Below are 26,308 nucleotides of genomic sequence, written 5' to 3'. Positions count from 1 at the left end.
CAAAAAAGGGAGCCCAGGATGGTGAAGAAAAAAAGGAGAAGTGAAGATTTGCCTTGCAGTTAATCAGGAGAGTCTATAAGCGCTGATCACATGTGTGAAAGTCTTAAGTTCTTTCTTTAAAAAATGTGAAAGTTTGCATGTATGTATGTATAGCTCCGTGTATTACTATTATTATCGCAATCGGCAAATGAATTTACCTCCTGTATCTCATGGGTTCCTTCTCACTCACTTCTGGCAACCTTTTTTACTTTCTCCTTCGTCCCAGAACACCAAAGAACAGATGCACTTCCTTACCCTGGCTCTGGGGGACTTTATGCAATGTAAACAGTGCATCTCTAATGTGGCTCACCGCTTAGAGAAAATGTGTTCCATTTTAAAACTAGGACTCCTTTATATTTTGCAGTGCTTATTTGAATAAGAGACTGGAAAATGGGCTGGTGACTATTATTTTTCATGGAGGAGTGAGCTTAATGGCTGAATGTAATCGATAAACTTGTTTTTCCTCTGATGCCATCAGCCAAGGTCTTATGACAATAGTGAGAGGATGACACTGGGCTGGGACCCCCTCCATGACGTACTTGGACCACTTTTCCCCACCCCCAGAATGCACATGCAATAGCTTTGGTCTGGGGCATTCTGTCAAGTGAGTGCTGGTTGGCTTGGTTTCCTTATGCCACACTTGGTGAAAGGAATTAGACTTTTAAATCAGGAAATTCAGCGAAATGAGTTAGATTTTTACACAAGAGCAGTGGAGGACTTCCAGCTGGTTGGGGGGATGATATGGAAATGTCTTGCTAAATCAGGGTCTAGTGGAATGTTGCTCTCCTGGCAGGCTCCTCCTCACAGGGAGCGATCTGTGGTTTGCTTACAGAACAGAGCAAGCAGGAGGCATAGCCTGGTCTTGCTTGTGGGAAGACCCAGTGGTTCAGATGTTTGTCATTAGGAATGGGGTGTGGGCTTTTTTAAGTTAAACTGAAGCAACAGTTCTAGTAGGAAGAGCCTCCCAGATCCATGTCCTCTGTTTCTGGATACTCTCCCTTTGAAAAGCCAGCTTTCAGCAAAAAGCATTGCTAATGGTGAAATTGCACAATTGAACCCCTATGGGAGCAATGGGAAAGATGGAGAAAGAGGTGGTTATATCATGTACTTCAACATTTTATTTAGAGGCTGTTGACATTAGAATAACAAGCCAAGACAAACAAAAATACTCATTTTGAATGAAAATACTGTCTTTTCATATTATTATAGATAGCTGAGTCCTAAGACTTATACGGAAACACATTTTTCTAAAGAGTGACTGATTTTTCTGGTTGTGCAAGTAATATCCGAATGATTATACAATTTTTTTGGCCCAGGAACAAACATTGTATTGCATATTGAGCTAGTCACTTCTCTTTTCTAAGGTAAGCGCTTGCCTCTGCTTTCCCTTCATCTTGTCGTTTCTGTTTGTTGGGTATAGGTTTCCTGTTTGTTCTTTCTATTGGCTCTAATGTAACATGAATGAAGCTCTTAATATCCTTTCAGACATAAACACAACTTAGCTCATTGTTTCTTAGTTCATATACCGGTTTTCTTGCCTCTGAGACTTTCAAGTCAGACAGCTTGATGTTGTTGTATTCAAGGCTCCATCTGTATTTAAGGATTTTTGCATCTATGTTGATAAAGGATATTAGTCTATAATTTTCCTTTCTTGTAGTATTCTTGTCTGGCTTTGGAATCAGGGTAATGCTGGCCTCGTAAAATGAGTATGGAAGTATTCCCTCCACTTTAACTTTTTGGAAGAGTTTGAGAGGACTGAAATGAGTTCTTGAAATGTTTGGTAGAATTAATCTGGGAAGCCATCTGGTTCTGGGTTTTTCATTGATAGGAGACATTTTCTTACTGATTCAATCTCCTTGCTTGCCATTAATCTGTTCAGATTTTTAAATGTTCTCATGCATCAGTCTTGGTAGGTTTTATGTGTCTAGGAATTTATTTCTTCTAGATGATCCAATTGGCCAGTGTGTAATTATACTTAGCAGTTTCTTATGATCCTTCATATATCTGTGATATTGGCTATGATGTTTCATCTTTCATTTCTGATTTTATGCTATATTGAAAAGGCAAGACATTGCAGGGAGCTGCTGCTGCTCAGGACTTGGGATACAAACTGGCAGATGTTAAGGTAGGTGATTCTGGTTAACTCAGAAACTCCAAAGTCCTGAGTGGAAGAATTAACTGCCCGCACTCTCCGGGTAATGGATATCGTTGGTTGAAAAAAGAGCCAGCTCAGAATGTTGGATGAAGGGATCAAATCAATATTCGTTATTGTGTTGAAAACAAGTCAGGTTGGCTGTGGTCTTTTGAAAGGAGGTCAGTGGCTGAATCTGGCAGAACAAAGTTAGGGCAGGCTCGAGGGAGAATCCTGAGACAGGTATTCTTTGTTCCATCCAACCTTGCCTTTCAGTTTCTTCTCCCCACGACTCCAGGGTGGCCCTGCACAGCCACAGGGCCCCTCTCCTTCAGCACTTTGCCTTACAAAGAGGAGAGAACAAGTTCTCCAATGTTAGCATGCATTTAGTCTTCCAAGATTTCTATTTGAGGAGAGCTCTAGGAAAAGAGCAGATTACTCTAAATCCCCAGGTAAAAATCTGAAATGGTGGAATTTCATTTTCTGTATTATCTTAATGCTATTGGATTTTATAATCTTGTCACAATATGTTGGCTCATAATAATGATAAATCATCATTTGTTATATCTTTTTGAAGCAGAAGACTATTAAAACTTTTCATATAATCCTGTTACAGAAAAAAAGTATCTGCTTGTTATTATAGTCACATATTATTTTCCAAAAACTTGTAAGTAAAGTGTCATGAAAAATACAGAATAACATATGAATTTGGGAATTCCCAAGAATTCTCAGAAATTCCATTTCCTTGATCCCAAATCCCAATGATTAATACCTGCCAGGAGTCAGCAAACAGTGTAATGAAGGAGCGTCCTATGTTGGATACCTGGTAGATTAGTGAAGAGATGTTATTGCTGAGCTCAGTGTTACTCTCAAGAATGATGCCACCAGGGAAGTCACATTTGTTGAGGGGAACACAGATACACCAAGAGTTTTGCTGCTGTCTGTTGGATAAGAACCACCTGGTTGATTTCACCTCCAAGTCAAAGTTAGAAAAATCAATCCAATGATAAATGGAAAGTGACCACTGTGCTGGGAAAGAACTACTTTTTGGCTTCAGAGGAAATTCGAGGAACAGTGCAACGTGAAACATAAAAACAATGAAGAGGTTCATGAATTTCCCTCTGAAGCTGATAGTCCTATTTTAGCAGATGGAACTCCTACCATTGGCACAACTCTTGGGTTAAAACAGTGTGTCCAGAAAACTCTATGTTAAAATGCAATGTGTTGGGGTTATTGTTTCTCTATTTACTTGAGTTAATTTTCAAATTAGTGTACTCTCGCTTAGCTGTGCTCTGAGGGAATGAACAGAAGACGGGTAAAATCTGATGGAGAACAGTGGTCAGGCAGGGCCCCTAGAATCCCTGGGGATGATGGTTCCTGATAAATGGAGGAGGAGGACCTGAGCTAGGCTTGAGCTGGGCTGGAGGAACATGAGGATGGTACAATCCCCAAAACTGAGAGGTCCTGATAACACATTATTTCACTCTCAGTCATGCAAATTCATTGTTTTTATGGATAAAATAGCTTTAAAATTTTTATATTGGAATGTTAAAATATTTATATAGAGATTATTGGAGATTCCTCTCCTAAAGCCAAAACATAAAAACTACCAAAAAAAATTCCATGTAGGTTAAGATTGCAAATGCCTGATGGAATGTAATTTAAACTAAACATGGAAAATACATTTCCTCTGTAATAAACATCTAAATTGTATTCTTTTTAGGAGGATTCAGAGACAAAATTCAACTATTTAAAAAAGAATAGAGATGCCTTTAGAAAATAAACTTTTCTTTTGCTGTATTATAAAATAAAGAGCTTTGATGAGAATATTTCTAAAGTTTTTAATAATTGATTACATTGATGTTTCTAAGTACCGTGGGGAACACCTGGAAATTAAATCTTCATCTTTGGCAGATCAGAGGCCTATTATTTTTAGGTAAGGCAATTAAAATAAAATCTGCTTTTAATAAACCACAAATTTTGCAAGGTAGCCATTACTGTAAGTGCTTTTTAAAGTTGGGCCCAATAAATGAAGAAGGCAGGAAAACATGCCTGCATGAGTTTTGCCCATCAGCTTCTTATGCTGGCCTGAAGAGATTCTTTTTTTTTTTTTCTTTCTAATAACATCTCACTTAGTATAGGAGATTCATTAACAGCGTTCAATATTTTAGGTAGGCTGAATGTGGTGGCTCATGCCTATACTTCTAACACTTTGGGAGGCTGAGGTGGGAGGATGGTTTGAGGCCAGAATTTTGGGACAAGCCTGGCCAACATAGTGAGCCCCCTGGTCTTTGTGAAAAGAAAAAAAAAATTAGGTATCCCGTGGCTACCTCCAAAAACAAACTCCAACAAAACTGAATTTTTTTGTGTGTGTTTCATGTTGGGATATTGGCTTCTTTTGCAGTTATTTACAAGCATTTAAGGGTCAGTAAAAATATGTTTTCATTTTTAATAACATGAATTCTCTAATTTGTATGTGATATGATGCTAGATATTGTGCCAGAAGGATTACATAGACATAATCCATGCCGACTCTCAAAGACAATACTAACACAGAGGCTAAGAATCATTATTATTATAGTAATGATTATTTTTGTAGTAATAGTAGTAATCATCATAACAATTACATCAAACACTTATTAAGCCCTTTTTAGGTGCCAGGCACTGTGCAAGCAATTGCCACATATTAGCTCTTTAAATGTGATCATAAACCCCATGAGGTAGCATTATGTCCACTTTATAGATGCAGAAACTGTGCTTGAAGAGGGAAAGCAAGTTGTCCAAGGCCATGTAGCCACTGATTGGGTGGGAAACGAGAAGTTGAAGCCTGAGATCTAAGTTCACAGAGACAAATACACAGACATTTATGAGATACTCATATGACATGTGGGGTTGCTTGAAATATATAATTGACTTTCCCCAGCACCAGAAAGTGTTTGGGGCAGATTTCAGAGGGATCTAGCACTTCCTTAGAGGACTGCCCTGTGACATTTTTCCCCGTGCTGTTCTGCCTCTTGTCCTATACTTTTGGCATTTCTTCTGCTCTTAGAGACAGTGAGTCAACAGCATATTTTTAGCACCTCCTGTGTGCATAGATGTGGCCTCTGACTCAATGGGAGTATATAACTACCATGGGCCAAACAGGTATGCTTTCCTGTCACCCAGGGGAGTATGGAAGAAGACGCTCCCCTTATTCCAACAGAACTTGCTGCCACTCTGATTTCTTCATTGTAAGGCCTTTAAATGAATGTTCAAGAAATTCATGTTAAAGGCACATGTCATAGGTATATCTTGTAAATGTTTGTGTACTTGTCTGTGTCCTTACACCTCAGGCTTCAACTTTGTTTCTCACCTTTATCAATGACTACCTGTGTGCTGCATGGCCTTGGTCCAATTGCTTTCCCTCCCTAAAGCTCAGTTTCTGCATCTGTAGAATGGATATAATGCCATAGATAAAGATATAGATATAGATATATACACATATACATATGTGTGTATATACTTATATAAACTGAAATATATAGTTATATAAATAATTCAGTTTAAGTCTCAAAAATCACCAAAGGGTATTTTTATAATACCCTTCAGCAATTTTACCTGCTGCCTTTGCACATTCTGGTGAATTTCTAAATGGAAGTCTGACAGAGATTAATCTTTTAATGCCTCATAAATAAAAAAGAAAATCACAGAAGGATGTAACTGGAGAGGACCCTGGGGATCTAAAGTGTTTCATGAATTATAAATGTCCTTGATCTGTTTTTAAGTGTTTTGGAAAAATACTCCATGGGCAAATAAACCTTGGAAATGTTGGATTAAAGTTAAATAGTTTGTTTTTTTTCCTGCAGAACTTCACAGTCTTTAATATGGTAATATGTTTTGTGAATCTACAAGACATTGATAAGGAATGAAGTGTTTCAAAACTTACTTTACCCAGATTCTCATTTTGGGATAGGCTGGTCAAGCTGAGTCAGCTAGTATATTGTCTACATGGAGATGATGGCTGATGCCTTTGTGAGAGCAAAAGAGTCCCCAGGGGAGGCAAGGATATATCAGTTGCTCCTGTTTCATGCCAAGAATCCTCAGTCTTTCTCTAGAGGCTCAGAGAAGGCTGAGAGGCTACACTAGGCCATCAGGGCTACCATTCATTGTGACCCATGCTACAGAGAATCTCTGAGCTCAGTGCAAAGAAGTGACCAGCCCTTGAGAATCAGGAAAATTTATTTATTTCTGACTTAGTCCACTGAAGACATACAAGGAGTGGGACATGGGAGTGTCACCAACTGTTACAAGTTAGTGTGATCCTCTTTCACTAAGAAAACTTGTCCCTGTGAGTTTAGATTGGGAAGCACCAGGTTAAAATATTTTAGGCTGGGAGTAGTGGATACTGTACTCCAGCTTGGGTGATGACAGAGTGAGAGTCTGTATCAAAAAATAATAATAATTGCCAGGTGAGGTGGTTCACACCTGTAATCCTAGCACTTTGAGAGGCTGAGACAGGTAGATCACAAGGTCAGGAGTTCAAGACCAGCCTGGCCAACATGGTGAAACTCTGTCTCTACTAAAAATACAAAAACTTAGCTGGGCATGGTGGCATGCACCTGTAATCCCAGCTACTTGGGAGACTGAGGCAGGAGAATTGCTTAAACCTGGAAGGCAGAGGTTGCAGTGAGCCGAGATTGTGCCATTGCACTCCAGCCTGGGCTACAGAGCAAGACTCCAGTTCAAAAAAAAAAAAATTAATTAATTAATTTAGATCTTCTATGGAGGAACTCTCTGAACTGTTTTTTTTTAATTGCCTTTTAGGTTTTGGGATACATGTGAAAAACATGCAAGATTGTTGCATAGGTGCATACGTGGCAGTGTGATTTGCTGCCTTCCTCCCCTTCACCTATATGTGGCATTTCTCCCCATGCCACCTCTTCCCTAACTCCCCACCCTCCGCTGTCCCCCCACTACCCCCCAACAGACCCCAATGTATAGTGCTCCCCTCCCTGTGTCCACATGTTCTCCTTGTTCAACACCTGTCTATGAGTGAAAACATGCAATGTTTGATTTTGTGTTCTTGTGTCAGTTTGCTGAGAATGATGGTTTCCAGGTTCATCCATGTCCCTACAAAGGACGCGAACTCATCGTTTTTTATGGCTGCATAATATTCCATGGTGTATATATGCCACATTTTTCCTGTCCAGTCTATCATCGATGGGCATTTGGGTTGGTTCCAGGTCTTTGCTATTGTAAACTGTGCTGCAATGAACATTCGTGTGCATGTGTCCTTATAGTAGAATGATTTATACTCCTTTGGATATATACCCAGTAATGGGATTGCTGGGTCAAATGGAATTTCTATTTCTAGGTCCTTGAGGAATCGCCACACTGTCTTCCACAATGGTTGAACTAATTTACACTCCCACCAACAGTGCAAAAGTGTTCCTATTTCTCCACATCCTCTCCAGCATCTGTTGTCTTCAGATTTTTTAATGATCACCATTCTAACTGGCGTGAGATGGTATCTCAATGTAGTTTTGATTTGCATTTCTCTAATGACCAGTGATGATGAGCATGTTTTCATATGCTTGTTAGTCTCATGTATGTCTTCTTTTGTAAAGTATCTGTTCATATCCTTTGCCCATTTTTGAATGGGCTTCTTTGTTTTTTCTTGTAAATCTGTTTTAGTTCGTTGTAAATTCTGGATATCAGCCCTTTGTCAGACGGGTAAGCTGGAAAACTTTTTTCCCATTCTGTTGGTTGCTGATTCACTCTATTGACTGTTTCTTTCACCGTGCAGAAGCTGTGGAGTTTGATCAGGTCCCATTTGTCTATTTTAGCTTTTGTTGCCAATGCTTTCGGTGTTTTGGTCATAAAGTCCTTACCTATGCCTATGTCCTGAATGGTTTTGCCTAGGTTTCCTTCTAGGGTTTTTATGGTGTTAGGTCTTATGTTTAAGTCTTTAATCCATCTGGAGTCAATTTTAGTGTAAGGTGTCAGGAAGGGGTCGAGTTTCTGCTTTCTGCATATGGCTAGCCAGTTTTCCCAACACCACTTATTAAACAGGGAATCCTTTCCCCATTGCTTGTTTTTATCAGGCTTGTCAAAGATCGGATGGTTGTAGATTTGTTGTGTTGCCTCCGAGGCCTCTGTTCTGTTCCATAGGTCTATATCTCTGTTTTGGTACCAGTACTATGCTGTTTTGATTACTGTAGCCTTGTAGTATGGTTTGAAGTCCGGTAGTGTGATGCCTCCTGCTTTGTTCTTTTTGCTTAGAATTGACTTGGCTATGCAGGCTCTCTTTTGGTTCCATATGAACTTTAAGGTGGTTTTTTCCAGTTCTATGAAGAAGGTCATTGGTAGCTTGATGGGGATAGCGTTGAATCTGTAAATTACTTTGGGCAGTATGGCCATTTTCACGATATTAATTCTTCCTAACCATGAACATGGAATGTTTCTCCATCTGTTTGTGTCCTCTCTTATTTCGTTGAGCAGTGGTTTGTAGTTCTCCTTGAAGAGGTCCTTTACATTCCTTGTTAGTTGTATTCCTAGGTATTTTATTCTCTTTGTAGCATTTGTGAATGGCAGTTCATTCTTGATTTGGCTCTCTTTAAGTCTGTTGTTGGTGTATAGGAATGCTTGTGATTTTTGCACATTAATTTTGTATCCTGAGACTTTGCTGAAGTTGCTTATCAGTTTCAGGAGATTTTGGGCTGAGATGATGGGGTCTTCTAGATATACAATCATGTCATCTGCAAATAGAGACAATTTGCCTTCCTCCTTTCCTAATTGAATACCCTTTATTTCTTTTTCTTGCCCGATTGCTCTGGCTAGAACTTCCAGTACTATATTGAATAGAAGTGGTGAGAGAGGGCATCCTTGTCTAGTGCCAGATTTCAAAGGGAATGCTTCCAGTTTTTGCCCATTCAGTATGTTTTGTGAATCTACAAGATTTGGCTGTAGATGTATTGTATGATATTGGCTGTTGGTTTGTCAAAAATAGCTTTTATTATTTTGAGATACGTTCCGTCGATACCTAGTTTACTGAGGGTTTTTAGCATAAAGGGCTGTTGAATTTTTCGAAGGCCTTCTCTGCATCAATTGAGATCATGTGGTTTTTGTTTTTGGTTCTGTTTATGTGGTGAATTACATTTATAGACTTGCGTATATTGAACCAGCCTTGCATCCCTGGGATGAATCCTACTTGATCATGGTGGATAAGCTTTTTGATGTGCTATTGTAATAGGCTTGCCAGTATTTTATTGAAGATTTTTGCATCTATGTTGATCACGGATATTGGCCTGTAGTTTTCTTTTCTTGTTGAGTCTGCCAGGTTTTGGTATCAGGATGATGTTGGTCTCATAAAATGATTTGGGAAGAATTCCCACTTTTTAGATTATTTGGAATAGTTTCAGAAGGAATGATACCAGTTCCTCTTTGTATGTCTGATAGAATTCAGCTGTGAACCCATCTGGACCTGGGCTTTTTTTGGGTGGTAGGCTCTTAATTGCTGCCTCGACTTCAGACCTTGTTATTGGTCTATTCAAGGTTTTGACTTCTTCCTGGTTTAGACTTCGGAGGAGGCAACTGTCCAGGAATTTATCCATTTCTTCCAGGTTTTCTAGTTTATGTGCACAGAGTTGTTTGTAATAATCTCTGATGATGGTTTGAATTTCTGTGGAATCTGTGGTGATATCCTCTTTGTCATTTTTTATTGCATCTATTTGGTTATTTTCTCTTTTCTTTTTTATTAATCTGGCTAGTGGTCTGTCTATTTTGTTGATCTTTTCAAAAAACCAGCTTCTGGATTTATTGATTTTTTGTAGGGTTTTTCGTGTCTCTATCTCCTTCAATTCTGCTTTGATCTTAGTTATTTCTTGCCTTCTGCAAGGTTTTGAGTTTTTTTGATCTTGCTCCTCTAGCTCTTTCAATTTTGATGATAGGGTGTCAATTTTAGATCTCTTCTTTCTTCTCATGTGTGCACTTATTGCTATATATTTTCCTCTGGAGACTGCTTTAAATGTGTCCCAGAGATTCTGGTATGTGGTGTCTTCATTCTCCTTGGTTTCGAAGAACATCTTTATTTCTGCCTTCATTTCAGTGTTTATCCAGTCAACATTCAGGAGAAAGTTGTTCGGTTTCCATGAAGTTGTGCGGTTCTGGGTTGGTTTCTGAATTCTGAGTTCTAACTTGATTGCACTGTGGTCTGAGAGACTGTTTGTTATGGTTTCCATTCTTTTGCATTTGCTGAGGAGTGATTTACTTCCAATTATGTGGTCAATTTTAGAGTAGGTGTGATGTGGTGCTGAGAAGAATGTATATTCTGTGGATTTGGGGTGGAGAGTTCTGTAAATGTCTATTAGGTTTGCTTGGTCCAGGTCTGAGTTCAAGTCCTGGATATCCTTGTTAATTTTCTGTCTCATTGATCTGTCTAATATTGACAATGGTGTGTTGAAGTCTCCCACTTTTATTGTGTGGGAGTCTAAGTCTCTTTGTAAGTCATTAAGAACTTGCCTTATGTATCTGGGTGCTCCTGTATTAGGTGCATATATATTTAGGATCATTAGCTCTTCTTGTTGCATTGATCCTTTTACCATTATGTAATGTCCTTCTTTGTCTCTTTTGATCTTTGTTGCTTTAAAGTCTATTTTATCAGAGATGAGAATTGCAACTCCTGCTTTTTTTTTGCTCTCCATTTGCTTGATGAATCATCTTCCATCCCTTTATTTTGAGCCTTTGTGTATCCTTGCATGTGAGATGGGTTTCCTGGATACAGCACACTGATGGGTTTTGGCTTTTTATCCAATTTGCCAGTCTGTGTCTTGATTGGGGCATTTAGTCCATTTACATTTAGGGTTAATATTGTTAAGTGTGAATTTGATCCTGCCATTTTGATGCTAGCCGGCTGTCTTGCCTGTTGGTTGCTGCAGATTCTTCATTGTGTTGATGCTCTTTACCATTTCATGTGTTTTTGGAGTGGCTGGTATTGGTTGTTCTTTTCTATGTGTAGTGCCTCTTTCAGGAGCTCCTGTAAAGCCAGTCTGGTGGTGGTGAAATCTCTGAGTACTTGCTTATTCACAAAGGATTTTATTTTTCCTTCACTTATGAAGCTTAGTTTGACTGGATATGAGATTCTGGGTTGAAAGTTCTTTTCTTTAAGGATGTTGAATATCAGCCCCCACTCTCTTCTAGCTTGTAGGGTTTCTGCTGAAAGATCTGCTGTGAGTCTGATGGGCTTTCCTTTGTGGGTAACCTAACCTTTCTCTCTGGCTGCCCTTAGCATTTTCTCCTTCATTTCAACCTTGGTGAATCTGACGATTATGTGCCTTGGGGTTGCTCTTCTAGAGGAATATCTTTGTGGTGTTCTCTGTATTTCCTGGACTTGAATATTGGCCTGCCTTGCTAGGTTGGGGAAGTTTCCCTGGTTAATATCCTGAAGAGTATTTTCCAGCTTGGATGCATTCTCTTCATCACATTCAGGTACACCTATCAAATGTAGATTAGGTCTTTTCACATAGTCCCATATTTCTTGTTGACTTTGTTCATTCCTTTTTACCCTGTTTTCTCTGATCTTGCCTTCTCGTTTTATTTCATTGAGTTGATCTTCAACCTCTGATATCCTTTCTTCTGCTTGGTCAATTTGGCTGTTGAAACTTGTGCATGCTTCGTGAAGTTCTCGTGTTGTGTTTTTCAGCTCCATCAATTCACTTATATATTCCTCTCTAAGTTGTCCATTCTCGTTAGCATTTTGTCAAGTCTTTTTTCAAGGTTCTTAGTTTCTTTGCATTGGGTTAGAACATGTTCTTTTAGCTCATCAAAGTTTCTTATTATCCACTTTCTGAAGGCTGATTCTGTCATTTCATCACACTCATTCTCCATCCAGTCTTGTTCCCTTGCTGGTGAGGAGTTGTGATCCCTTGTAGGAGGAGAGGTGTTCTGTTTTTGGGTGTTTTCATCCTTTTTGTGCTGGTCTCTTCCCATCTTTGTGGATTTATCCACCTGTCGACTTTGTAGTTGTTGACTTTCTGATTTTGGTAAGTTTAAGTCTGCAGCAGCAGAACTCATAACCCCCCCCCCTTTTCCCCCCCAGGTGTTCTGTCCCAGGGAATTAGGACTTTATGAGTTTCCCCTGTGCTGCTGCCATTTTCCCTGCCCACAAGGAGGCAGCCAAGTCACTCTCAGCCTGCAGAGTCTTCACTGAGCTGCTGTGGGCTCTGCCCAGCTGCCGTGTGAACTTCCCTGCAGTCCTGATTATATGGGTGTAGTTAGAGCTGCTTCCACAATGTTGGCCCGCCTCTGTAATCACGGACTTCATCTGTAATGGCAGATGCCCCTCCCCCACAGAGCTGGACCATCCCAAAACTCTCAATCCAGAGCGTTTCCAATTGCTGTTTTTTTGTTTTTGTGGGGATGGGACCAGCCGGGCCTGATCTCCTGGCTCCCTGCCTCAGAGCCTTTTATTTTTTCATTGAACGGTTGGCTCTCTACCAGGTGACCTGATCGCCTGTTGAATAGGCGCTGGGATCTGTGTGATTTCCCGTGCGGCAACCCACTGCACCACTGAAACCACAGCTCTGAGATTTGTGGCGCTTTTTTTTTGCCCAGGAATCTCCTGGCCTGGCTCCCTGTTTCAGCTCCCCTTACTTGGTAAGTGGGAACATAGTCCCGTTTACTCTGCACCTGGAGCAGCTGCGCCGGCTGAAATCGCAGCTCCGAGATTCATGGCGGTTTTTTTGCCTGGGAATCTCCTGGCCTGGCTCCCTGTTTCAGCTCCCCTTGCTGGCTAAGCATGGCACAGTCCCGTTTACTCTGCACCTGGAGCGGCTGTGCCGGGGCGCAGGCAAAACAGCCGCGTCAGCCAAAACAGCCGTGCTGGCAACCCATGGGGCTCCTCCGCCTGCGAATCTCCTGGTCTGTGAGCAATAAAAATCCGTCTGGAAATGCGACATCCACTCACTCTCTGAACTTTCACTTGGAGCTGCAATCCCAAGCTGGATCTAACTGGCCATCTTGGAACTCCAGGAATTTTCTTTTCCTCTCTGAACTTTTAATATGAAAGTGTGCATTGTGAAGAATGGGAGTAGAGTATACAGGAGTTTTAAAAGTTACTTGGTCATGAAACTCTTGCTTCGTGCAGGATTTGAGAGGCACTAATGTTCTGAGGAAAATACCCTGGGAAACACTGATCTAAACCAAACTTCTCATTTTACCAGCAAACAACTGTGGGGCCCTCTCAGTTTCCTTTCTTCATCATTATGACAAATTCATTGGAATTAATTCAGTTAAACTTGGGGCCAGCTTTGAAGACATTTATTTAGCAGGCAAACCTCTTTTGTACATTTCAAGATAAACTTACTCCATATATTTTGAGTTTCCATAGTCAAAAGCCACAGATCAATTCAAGCAACATTTATGGAATATCACCTATGCCCAAAGACCCTTTAGCTACAGTGATGGTCTACAAAAATACAAACTGTAATTCTTGCAATACAGGAGATTAGTAATATTGCTAAATATAACGATGATGACACTATGAATAGCTAACATTTACTGAATGCCTTTCTGTTAGTCAGGCACTTTACTAAGTATTTTAATCCTCCCAACAATTTATGAGGTAGGGATTATATAATTCCCATTTTATAGTGAGGACACTGAGCTTAGAAAATTATCCTAACTTAAATGTTAAGACTAAGCATGAATATAAAGGTGTTATAAGACTTTTCTTTACGAGTGATACAAAGTACTATATAAATTCAGAGAAAAGAAAAATAATTTTAGAAAGCCTTGAACAGTGAGTGTGAAGTACGTGGTGGCCCAGTTACTGCTTGGTTACCTATCTCTCCTCCCTCTGGGGATTAGCACCCCCTTACTTTGGAAGAATTGTTTTCCTTTCACTGTGAGGTTCTTTCTGGCTATTTCATGGGGTACATTGCCTCAAACTAGACCTGTCACTGTCTTTGAGAACCTTGAAATTGGAACCAAGGGAAGAGGATTTCTTCTTGAGTGGTAATTCTCTAATATCTAGTCTGAGATGCCAGTGCCTAGTCCCTGAGTCTGTGGAAGGAGCTGGGCTGTGAGAGAAGAGAATGATGTTGATGTCAAGAGAGAGGGAGTTGCTAGCAGCAGAGAGATGGAGGCCTGGAGGGCTTCTGGTCATCTCTGAGCCTTAGGGGTTGCATCATTGTCTTTTGCAAAATAAAATGTCATTAGAAAGAGATCTTAAAAACCCACAGGGTATAGATGTGTAAAGGTCCCTATAAGTGCTAAGGTTCTATCTGTTCGGTGCTAAGCCAAGACTCTTAAATATAACAATAAAAGGTTAGAAACATCATGTACCAGGCTTGGTGGCTCACACCTGTAATCCCAGCACTTTGGGAGGCCAAAGCTGGTAGATCGCTTGAGCTGAGAAATTCAACACCAGTCTGAGCAACATGGTGAAACTCCATTCCAACAAAAACTATGAAAATTAACTGGGTGTGATGGTGTGTACCTGTAGTCCTAGATACTTGAGGGCCTGAGGTGGGAGGATTGCTTGAGCCCAGGAGGGAGAGGGTAGAGTGAGCCCTGATTGTGCCGCAGCACTCCAGCTGGGTGACAGGAACTTTATAGAGAATGGCCTCTTGGAGACTGAGTAGAGACTAGAGGGGTAAATAAAAACCAAAAACAACCTCCCCCAACTTGTCACACTATTCTTTTAAAAAATTGTTAATTGACAAATTAAAATTGTATGTATCTGGGGTATAATGTGATGTTATAATACATGCATACATTGTGGAATAATTAAATCTGGAGAGTTAATTCATCCATCACCTCAAAACCTATCATTTTTCATGATGAGAACATTTGAAATGTACTCTTAGCAATTTTGAAATATACAACGCTTTATTATTAATTACGGTCACCATGCTGTGCTGTAGATCTCAACAAAATATATTCTTCCTGTCTCAACTAAAACATTGTACTCTTTGATGACATTTCCCCCTTCCTCTCGGCCCCTCTAAAAACCCCCATTCTTTATGTTGAAGAGAATGGCTAAAAAGTCCAGGCAGGTTTCAGTTGATGGCTTCGGGGGTTTCCCCATCACACTTTAATGTTATTAATAAGAAGGGGAAGGGCAATATGTAATTTGAACAGGCTGAAAGTCCCATCGTAACCACTTTCTTTACTTCACAAAGAAAGTCCTCTTGTTTTCATCTGTAAAATGGGAACTGCATGAATACCATTCTTCTTTTCTTCAGCCTTCAAAGAAAAAACAGATGCAAAGCCTTTTATCAATTGCAAAACAGTATACAATGTATGTTATTACTTACAGTTGTCTTACTGTGATCAAACACTTTATAACCCTGCAGCAAGTCAGCCTTACTCTCAGGAAGTGGACAATATTTGGGAAAGGAGAAGTAGCAGGGTATTTCAGTACAGTAGCCTTGGTGGATCCAAAAATTCCTTGAGAGAGATGGGAGATAGAACTTTCTTCCTGCTTTGGGTTTTATCCTGTTAGTCTTTTCTCTTGTCACTCCTATTTTCTATGGAGAATTTCCTGGTTTTGGATTTTAGGTGGGTTTTATGGGGAGGACGTAGAAAATCTTAACTCCAGCAGAATGAAAGGATACATGCGAAGGGACCTAGCACAGTACCTGGTACCCAGTTCTCCTTTAACTTGGCTTTGTTGGTTCACTCCTGGTAGGACATTAACAAGGGCTTTAGCCCCTCCTGTTGAAAACAACTAACTCAGTGCAGAGTTCAGATCGTGTGGACTAACACGCTGTAGGACAAGCCTATTTCTAAGGCAGGAGCTGGGTAGGGAGGGTGAGAAGGATGAGAAGAATAGGGAGATATGTGTTGACTGTGTTGCTGCTGTTGCAAACACCACAACAAACAAACAACAAAAAAAAGGAATTGTTCATACCGGAAAGCGTGCTGCCTTGGAACAGGCTGGGGAAATGTAGATGGTTCAAGGGGTCTTGCTGGAGTGAAGGCTGACAGTGGTGATTCGCTTCAACAAATGGTCGTGGTGGGAGGGTACACACACACACCCCACACACAGCGACACACACACCGCACACACACACAGCGCCCAGACTCCGATTTCAGCGCTGGCAGGAGATAACCATTCTCAGCTCCCCTTTCCAGGGTTATTTTTGGCCGGGGCTGTTCGCTGTTGGCAAGAGGTTTCAGCCCCCTCCCAACTCCCTCCCTGTCCTTGTTCAAAAGAGAAACTGGTGCTTGTGGGCTGCGCACTCCCGGGGAGACCGGCAGAGGGGCCGGGGTGCAGGAGAGGAGCCAGGGCTCTGCCCCAAGTCTCGCTGTTTTCTGCCGGAGGGTGCGCCCCGGAGAGCGTCACCTGGGTCGGGCTAGCAGGCCCTGGAATCGGGCTTTTGGGACGCCCCGAAAGCGAGTCCCGCTTGGGAAGGCAGTGAGGGCACCTCGCCGGGCCGGCAGCAGAGAAGGTGGGCGGGAGAAAACTTTACAGGGAGGTGGAGGCAGCGGGCGGCGGTGTGCAGAGGAGGGGCGGGCGGTCCCCCGGCAGGGCAGGCGCAGGGCGCCGGCTGGCTGGGGAGGGGGCCCGGGCGCGAGGCGGAGTCCCGGGTGCGGCCAGGCTGGTGGGGCCACCCCGGCGAGCTGCACAGTTCCCTGGGCTCCAGGAGCCGCAGCGGGACCGGCCGGGAGGCGCCATGGAGGGGAGCCCCATCCCGGTGCTGACGGTGCCCACCGCGCCCCACGAGGACCAGAGGCCGGTCGGAGGTGGGGGGCTGCGGAGACCCACCGGCCTCTTCGAGGGCCAGCGCAGCTACCTGCCCAACTTCATCCAGAGCGTGCTGTCGTCCATCGACCTGCGCGACCGCCAGGGCTGCACCATGGTGGTGGGCGGCGACGGCAGGTACTTCAGCAAGACGGCCACCGAGATCGTGGTGCAGATGGCCGCGGCCAACGGGGTGAGTGAGTGACCGGATGCCCCACGCGGGCCCCCTCCGCGCCCCGGTCCCCCCACCCCCTCCGCGCTCGCGACTCCGGGCGCGCCCCCGACACCCACCGCCCCCATGAGCCTTGAGGGGTCTCCGGCGCCCCGGACTCTTCTCTTTCCGGCTTTCTCTTGCCCAACCTTGTCGGTTCCAAGGCAGCTCCCAGTTTTCCATATTTTTCCCAACACGTCCACTATCCACCGTCCCCACACAAACTTCTTTCGCAGGCTCCCGACATAGTCCCCCCGCCCTGTGGCCTTTTTGCAATAATCCCCCAATCCCCTAAGTCTTAGCTCTGCCATTTTACCTGTAGCGGTGTCTCAGAACACACACACACACTCCCTGACATATTTGGCAAGAGTGGGCCCTGAAGGTTTTTAATATTATTTCGGTTCTTTAACCCAGTGTAACCCAGTGGAATTACTGAATGATTTATTTGATTAGGATAGGGATGGAGTAGATCAATTTGATGCTAAGCAGCTTGGGTTCGCAGTTCCCAGGAGGCGTATCTCTAAATGGGCTGAAATGAGATTTGCAGTGGCTCTCTTAATGCAATTTCCAACTTCTCTCCAAATGCTTTTTGGCATTTGACAACATTTCATGCCTCGTCCCCTTTCAGTTTTCAGCCTCTCCTTTCTCCCACGACCTCGGTCTTCCTTTGCAATCCGGATTCTCAGACTTCAGGTTTTTCCTCCCTCTGCACCTTTACTCTCTGTCCTATAACTAGAAACACTTTTCAGCATAGCCTCATATCCCAATTTTCTGTTTCCCAAGTCTGGCAGCCTCTCAAGGACATTTACAAAAGGGATACTTAATTTCAGAGGTCTCCGAATTATCTGTGGGAAACATCATCTCAAAAAGTAATTTCATTCTTGTTAACGCAACCAGACCCACACAAATAGAACTTTTCTTTAAAGGGAGTCTCTTGCAGATGTGTAAATGAGTGTTAACATCTTTAAAAGCGAAATTGAACAATTCCCTGGCATTTGGATTCTCTTCCCAACCCTCTCCTTTTCATTTTCTCACTTACTATTAAAAATATTTTTAAAGGATTCTCCATGCTTCATATTCATCTACTATAATTCCTCCTTCTCAGTGTTTCAGTGATACGGAAAGAGGATTCTTTTAAAAAACATAATAAAAAGCAATTGGAAGAAACAGGCAGTGGTGTTGGGGTGGGTGGTGGAATTGTGATTTTTGACTCCAGCAGAGTCAAAAATGATGCTGGAGATACGGGGGTTTGTATTTCTCTCTGGCTTCTCATTTGGGATTGATGAAGGTTGGCTAGAATCAGGGAGTTGAAGAGAGGTTGACAAATGGTCTTTCACTTTTGTCTGACAAGGCTGTTCCCATGGAGTGATGGAGAATAATGAGCCTTGAGAGAGCTATGGCAGCTCTCATACTCCTTCTTGGGCCAATATTTTAAGGGAGTGAGAGAAACATAGCCTGTCCAATACTTGTTGTGGGTCAGGATATTTTCGAAGCTACAGTTGTTGATTTGCATGGGAAAATTATTATGTCTTATTGTTTCTTGGCCCACTTTACCATAAGGGGCTCCTCAGCTGCTTACTTCATTGGGTTTTCTATGACAGACACACTTTACTAACTCTAAGAGTGGAATTTATTTTAGCAGATAATTAGCATGGGTTAATATATGCTTAAAATAGAGTCAAATTTAGTCTACTAGTTGTTATAAAGGACCGATTACAATTAAAATCCACATAGAAGCATCAACTCTTAAGTTATCTGAAAGTACTACGTCTAAGAGGGGTGGGTATGGGCGAAGGGAATGGTAGACATGTTTCAGAATTTCAAACAGCCAGCTTTAACCAATCTTTTCCTCATTTTGTTTGCCTTTTTGGGGGCTTATGCTAAAGTGACATTTTATCCCTAAATTCCTTAGTACAGATTTCTAAAAAATAAGAAATGGAGATTTCTTTTGTAAGGGCAGTGATTCTAATCATGAGGGCTCTGTCCTTATGACCTACTGACCCCCAAAGGCCCCATCTTGTAATACCAGCACCTTTGGGGTTAGGATTTCAACATAAGAATTTTGGGAGGACATACACGTTTAGCCCACTGCAAGGTTTAATTAGATTCAGGCTAAACTTTTTTTTTTTTTTAATATTTCATAGACAATAATGAATATTCACATCCCATCATTAGTGATGCTGAGATGATCGCAAGATTAGGGTGGTCGCTGCCTATCTCCTCCGTTATATTCACCATTGGGTCAAGCCAGTAGTCTCTGATGTAAACTTTACACCATGTGTATGTTTAGTTCTCTATCAACATTTACCTGATTGTTTTAGCATTTATGGATGATCCTTACTTGAGTTGATTATTTCATTAGGGGTTTCAAATGGTGACTTTCGAATTCTTTCTACATGTTTTAGCTGGCATTTTTCTATAAGCAGGCCATTTTCTTCACAACTAGGTCATTGGTTACCCTGAAATACAGTTCCTTCCTGAAAGGCAGAACATGTGTTTATGTCTTTTAAAAATTACTGGTGTTTGGAGTGAGGATTTGGTGAGTTAACTGCCTCCACAGGTGACAAATGAATTTTTGCTTCTCACTTTCACTTTTTTGAGTATCACTCTGGATGCTTGGATTTTTATATTTAATTTGAATGGATTAGGGAATAAATGAGAAGATAGTTTTTATCTGTTTCTGTAGTTTTTATGTGGCTATGAGAACTTACATTTTAAAATTCCAAGAAATATTTTAATTCCCCTTTAAAGATATAAACTATGTCATACTACAGAGCAAAAGAAAAACTGATCATGTGAAAAGAGTGAATAGTATCATTTAAATGAATTGTGGTTAAGCTTAGTTTGTAACAAATTAGCTCTCTTTCTATTTCCATCTGCTTCAGAGCCTCAACTTTTTGTATCTTCTATGTATCAAATTATTCACATCTCTAAAAAGTTTAAGAGCCAGAATGCAACACAATGACTATAGGAATGCCTTTGTCCTTTTCTGGGTTGGTGCACCTAAGGCAACCTCTTTTTCTCGTCTTTGTTCTGATCTTTCTTATTCCTAAACGACTGCAGTATTGGACAGATGACAGCACTGTGCCTGTCTCAAGATGTTTCTGACTTTTTCTTTTTCTTTTCTTTTTTGAAACAGAGTCTTGCTCTGTCACCCAGGCTGGAGTGCAGTTGCACGATCTTGGCTCACTGCAACCTCCACCTCCCGGATTCCAGCAATTCTCCCACCTCAGCCTCCTGAGTAGCTGGGATTACAGGCATGCACCACCATGCCTGGCCGTTTCTGACTTTTTCTAATGTCTTCTTTCTCTGGAGATGACATTATATAATAGCGCTGTTCAATAGAGGTTTCTCTGATGATGGAACTGTTCTATAATCTGCATTGTCCCAGCCACTAGCCATATGTGAATATTGAATACTTGAAATGTGGCTAGAGCAACTGAAGAACTGACTTCTGCATTTTACTTAATTTTAATTAACTAAAATAGAAATGCAAATAGCCACAAGTGGTTAGTAGCTACCATACTGGACAGCAAAGATCTATAATTTAGCATTTTAAATCTGTTTTGTTTTGTTTTGTTTTCAAAAATGGAGTTGGACTGTTAAACCCCAAAGAAACAGTAGGTTAAATTAAGGTAAATCACCAAATACTACAAATACACACTTGGGAAATCCAAACTAGATACTTTCATGTGATAACCACACCCTCTTCTGACTTTAGCCTTGGAAATAATAAAGTGTGGCAGAAAAAACCCTGCATCAGCAGCTGGAAAACCCACCTTCTTTTCCTAGCTCTGCTACATATTGACCAAAAGAGTCAAAGTCCATTCAGATGGTTAAAGGGCCTTGGAATTTTGTTTTTGGTTTACACATGCAAGTTGGAGGGCAGAAGTTTTAGCCTCTTGAAATACCTAGAAACCACTTGCTTCCTCATCTAAAAATCATTATGACAGTGAAACACTGCATATGAAAGCAGTTTGTAACACCTATAGCACTGGGAAATGTAAGTAACTTTTACTGAAATATAAAGGTGTGTGATCAACTGAATATATCTCAGATAAATATGATTTGACTGTATGTATTGAATATAGCCTGTAGTGGGCCCCTTGGCAAACAACTTAGTTTTGTTGCAAGTTTTTAGCCAAGAGAAAATTTATTTGTTGCCTGGTCATGCCCTATATTGGCCACATGATGAGTGGCAATGATATTGACACACAGTGCACCTTACAGAATTCAAGAATTTCTCAGTGCCTTGTGAACTCTTTCAAAGCGGGAAGCTGAAATGCAGTGGTATGCAGAAGGCTGGCTCAACCAGGGCCTTGGGAGTGTCCTCCAGATAGATGCGTGTGCAGGTTGTATTTGGTTCCAGTTGGCCATGAAAAGCTGGTTACTCTAAAGAATGAGAATATACTTAGTTTGGCATTTATTGGAACTATCTGGGGAACAAATCTTGGGGTGGCCCCCAAACCAAGCAACATATATTTGGAAGTGGAGTGAGGTGGGAAGTGGTGGTGGTTGGGGAAGGGACAGAAGTAGGAAGGGTAGAGGAAGGAAGGGAGAGAGTGAAACCTGTGCTTCAGTACCTAGGTCTTCTTTCCTGGAATGGATCCGAGAATCTGGACTGGGTGGTTAAGATCTCATGTCTAGAAGGGAGAAAGAACTGGGTGGTGATTGCTGTGTATTTACTACTGGAGTTCACTACAGAATAGGTGAATGGAATGGGCTGGTATGATCGACATGAGGGAGGCCAGGTTTGTGATACATTAAAAAACTTGAATGAGCCGTTCCATAATTCTCTCTTCCCTCTCTCTGCTTCCCTTTCTGAATCCCCATCCTCAAGTTGTGGAATTACCAAGCCTATTATGTGAGGCTCCATCTATCTCCCTGTTTGTGTCAGTTCATTCTGGATACTTTTAGCCTGTGGTCTTCATTCACTCTTTTTATGGGGAAGCAAAAGGAGTGGGAGAGGTTGTGAGAACAGCTGGGCCCTCCCAGTTGCTGGGGTGGTTATTTTAAGCTTTGTTTAATGTGTCCAGAGACCCAGATGGCATTTTTAACTAAGCTGCTTTATTAAATCTTGTGATAAAGCATAGTGATGTTTGTTGAAGAGGCAGAAACACATCAGCAACATTATGCGTGAAACTTGCCCTAAGAATTTTGTATAAAACATCTGTTCTCTTTGAGCTTTTTTGTGAACTCTGGAAGTTTGCTAGTTTCTATACAGACTCGAGGACAAGAAATTGGAACCCACTTTTGGAGAAGTCCAAGCATAGGTATTAGAGTCATTAACCCTAACTCTTTCAGTTTTAAGGTCCTGGATACTCTTCTGTTAGACAACAGTAGCATGAACAAGCACTGTAATAGCATTTGAACAAGATTATTTGAGAATAATGGACAGGAAAAATTGCTATAAATTGTTCAGGGAATTTTAAATTAAAGATAAAAAGTTGGGGCTTCTATGGCCTGTGTCAGCCTATAGCCTTAAGAGTTAACATGCAAACAAACACTCAAGATTTGGCCAATGTGCCTCTGCTTCTACTTACACAGTCAAGGGGGAATTTTTAGATTCTTTCATCTGATTTGACTCTCTTAGTTATGAATAAGAGGATATCTAGAATATATATGTGACTTGTTAAAATGAAAATTCACCTTCTCTGAGTCTTTACATATCTTTCACCTCTTACATTTTTAGTGACATCAACTTTTGGAGTCATGTCCATAGTTGTATGAAAAGAAAAATTTCAGGAACATTCAACCTCCAAAGTTCTTTTTCTTAGTCTGAAGTCATGGAAGCATTTTACTTTTATTTTCTCTTTTAAAGTTTGCACTAGTGGGTATTTTGTATGAATGTAATATTTAATTATTGTCTTTGTGTTGTTTTTCTCTAGTAAGCATCCTGGTTTTTAGCTATCAATATCTAGTCTTACATTTAGCAATTTCTAATGGAAAGAGAAAGGAATCTGAAATCAGAGGACAAGAGTTTATTCTACTTGACAAAACACGTACCACATACTGGAAGGAGACTTTTACAACAAATATTTATTATCTATGTTATATAAAAAGGTTTTCCAAATCAATAAGAAAATTCAAACAATTCAATACAAATATCGTCAATAATAACAACACATGAACAGGTGGCCAAACTTATTGGTAACCAGAGAAATAGAAATTAAAGCAATCCATCAACTTGTAAAAAAGATGAAATTACCTAGAGTTGGTGTAGGTGTTGGAAAATTGTCATGTTTGTATACTGTTCATAGAAGTTAAATTGACACAACTTTTTGGTTAGGCAATTTGGAAGTATATATCTAAATTAATAGAGAAGTTGTCTAATAACCCAGGAATCTCTTAATCTAAGAATCTATCCTGTAGATTTTCTAGAACAAATGTACAAACTTTTGTGTACAAGGGTACTCACTGCAGCATTTTGCGAAGGAAAAACTCAGAAAAAATATCTATATGTTCAACACTAGAGAACAGGTACATAATTTATGACACAACCACACAATATACACCATTAAAATAAAGGATATACATTTATATGTAGTAAGAAAAAGATGTGAATTATAGCTTGTTGCTGAAGAAAAAGCAATGACTGGAGTATTGTGTTTTTTGTGTATAATGTAGACATGGAACATAAGATAGGAAGAACATACTCCAGTCAACAGTGGATAGATCTTGGGGGCAGAGGGTTTGTAATGGGGAAGGAGAGTCCGTTTTCCTTTCTATTCCATATACATCTCTGGATTTAAAAGATCATACATGCATATGCATTACCTTCAACATTAAAACAATAATGAAGACAAAAGGAGATGCTCTGGATTTGAATCAGGATACTACCATTTGCAACTTATTTGCTGTGGGGAAGTCACCTAGCCTCCTGGGGTCTGTTTCCTGGGTTTATAAAAATAAGGAAAGTAACAATACTTGTCTACATATCTTCCAGAGTTGTGGGGAGGATTGAATGTGATAATGGGTCATAGTATTGTGAGTTATTTTATTTATTCATATAACACAATTTTACCAAAATATTTTGCTCTGAAAAGAAGTACAAGTTCATGTGTGTTTTTAGTCCTAGTAGCTTTACTAATTAGAAGGTGCCTGCTGATGCTTCGGTCCAGCTTCCTGCTGCTCCCCCTCCTAGCACACACTCACACTCATGCACACACAAACACACAGGTGCGCACTCTATCCCAGTGCCTGAGGTGGCAGCAACTGCTCCAGTGTAGACATTCATACAACATAAAGGACTTTCCTGGTGTGGCCTGTGCATTATTTCCTGTTAAGCATGAGCTGAGTCAGTGTCATACTTTTCCATCTGAAACCTTTTTGAGGCTCAGGCTGTGTTAAGAGCAAACCCTCTCCCCGCATGCCCTCCCCACAGCCCTTTACTGAAGCCAGGTCTTAATCTGCTCATTTCATGAGGATTTTCAAACCGAATGGACTGGGCCATGTGAGAGATTACTGAAAGGAACAGACCAAGCAGAGGCAAAGAGACTCCATGCTAATCTGCTGAGTCGTCTGAAAATGCACAGCTGTGGGAGCTCACGATGCTTTAAAGTGCTTTGGCAGGATGTTTGTCAGAGGGCCTGTTCCTGCAGCCCTGCTGAATGTTTGGTTAGGAGGCATTATCTTTTTTTGGACAGGATCTCCCAAATGGGAAGCGATAGATGCTAATGTGGAATATAATACAGAAGATCCAGCTTGGCTGTCATAAATAACAGTAAATTGTTTAATCTTGCTGAGTTGTAAATCTGTGATTGCCAGAGGTCTTTAGTTCACTGGAACATAGTATGGGAGCGGGGCACTTAGCAAATAGGCAGTTATTATTTTCCAACCAGGCAAAAACTGGTCTGATGGAATTTATCGAAAAATGCATACAAATATATTTTAATTAATTGTGACACTCGGGGAAAACACACGGCCCTAAAGAGACTGAGGGTTTTTTTGTTCTACCTATAAATATATATGTACATTCACATGTATTCTACCTATATGTAAATAAGGCAATGAATTCTTGTTTCTGAGATACATCTTTATGCATGTCTATATAGACAGACATACACATACATAATTTCTGTCTACCTATTAAGGTGTGGTGCCAGATGGAAAGTATTTTTAAGCATTTAGATAGTTTATTCTATAGCATATGTGTGGACATAGCCCCCCCCCCATAAAGCTTTGTCTCTTTTCTGGATGTATTTAACGAGAGGCTACAACAGAGACAAAATGTCAGAAATGTTTGAACATTCCATAGAAATGAAGGAGGTGTTTCCAAATGACCTATGTTTCTATGACAATAAATAGAACTTGTGTTTAGTTGGATGGATCAGGAGTAAGAAATATAAGCTGTATAAGTAAGTGCGACTATTCCAGGCAGAAGTCTACCTTGTAAGAACAGCTTTGTGCAGTGAGCTCAGCAGCACTGATCAGTTAGCAGGAGAGCTCGGTACATACCAGTCAGCGGGGCCAGTCCGGGGCACACATGGGGACAATCTAAGAAGATGCAGGTCAGGACAAGGATGCAGACATGTACCTGTCACTCAGTACCATGGACTTCCTCAGCTTCTTAGTGAACAGGTTTATGATTAAAGAAGAAAGACATCATTGAAATGTAAAAATGTTACAATTAATTTGCTGCTTAGTTATTGGCAAATTATATCCAGTTTTTAGTTTTTGGTTAGGTTTTTTTGTTTGTTTGTTTTTGAAATGAGGTTTCGTTCTGTCATCCAGGCTGGAGTGCAGTGGTTATCCTAGTCACTGTAGCCTTAAACTCCTGGACTTAACGGAACCTCACACCTCAGCCTCCCAAGAAGCTGGGACTACAGGTGCACACCATCATGGCTGGCTAATTTCTCTTATTTTTTGTAGAGACAAAGTCTTGTTGTGTTGCCCAGGCTGCTCTTGAGCTTCTGGCTTCAAGCCATCCTCCTGTCTTGGCCTCTCAAAATGCTGGGATTATAGGTGTGAGTTGCCATGTCTGGGCTACATCCAGTTTAATTTATACCACATTGTGGGGTTAGTCTTCAAACATGTTTTTGTTTTACATATAAGAATTTGAGGTAAAAAACACTTTTATGTTGGTCAATAAACAATGGTACGTTTAAATAATGGAAGACTATATCCATTAAAATCAAGTTGTGGAAGAATATTCAGTGACATGGAAAGACTGACTCAAGGGCACGTGAAATGTGTCGAGAGT

At 40.9% G+C, this 26,308-nt stretch overlaps 1 protein-coding gene and 1 long non-coding RNA gene across 2 annotated transcripts in view; one reads left to right on the top strand and one right to left on the bottom strand.

Annotated features, from left to right (window-relative positions):
- Window positions 1-15,201: 15,201 nt before the first annotated feature.
- On the bottom strand, window positions 15,202-17,331 carry LOC105718051 (uncharacterized). Its single transcript, XR_010337062.1, has 2 exons — window positions 17,187-17,331; window positions 15,202-15,394 (listed from the first exon to the last, which is right to left on the bottom strand). It is a non-coding gene; the product is annotated as an uncharacterized LOC105718051 (long non-coding RNA).
- Window positions 16,828-26,308, top strand: part of PGM5 (phosphoglucomutase 5) — a 159,588-nt gene continuing 150,107 nt past the window's right edge. Inside the window, exon 1 of the mRNA XM_012453555.2 lies at window positions 16,828-17,088. Coding sequence (XP_012308978.2) covers window positions 16,828-17,088 — 261 coding nt within the window. The remainder of the gene's footprint in view (window positions 17,089-26,308) is intronic.

The sequence above is a fragment of the Aotus nancymaae genome, unplaced genomic scaffold, assembly GCF_030222135.1.
Source record: "Aotus nancymaae isolate 86718 unplaced genomic scaffold, 86718_ANA_hifiasm-v0.15.2.pri h1tg000041l, whole genome shotgun sequence".
Classification (NCBI taxonomy): domain Eukaryota; kingdom Metazoa; phylum Chordata; class Mammalia; order Primates; family Aotidae; genus Aotus; species Aotus nancymaae.
This window is presented reverse-complemented; position numbering and strand designations above follow the sequence as displayed.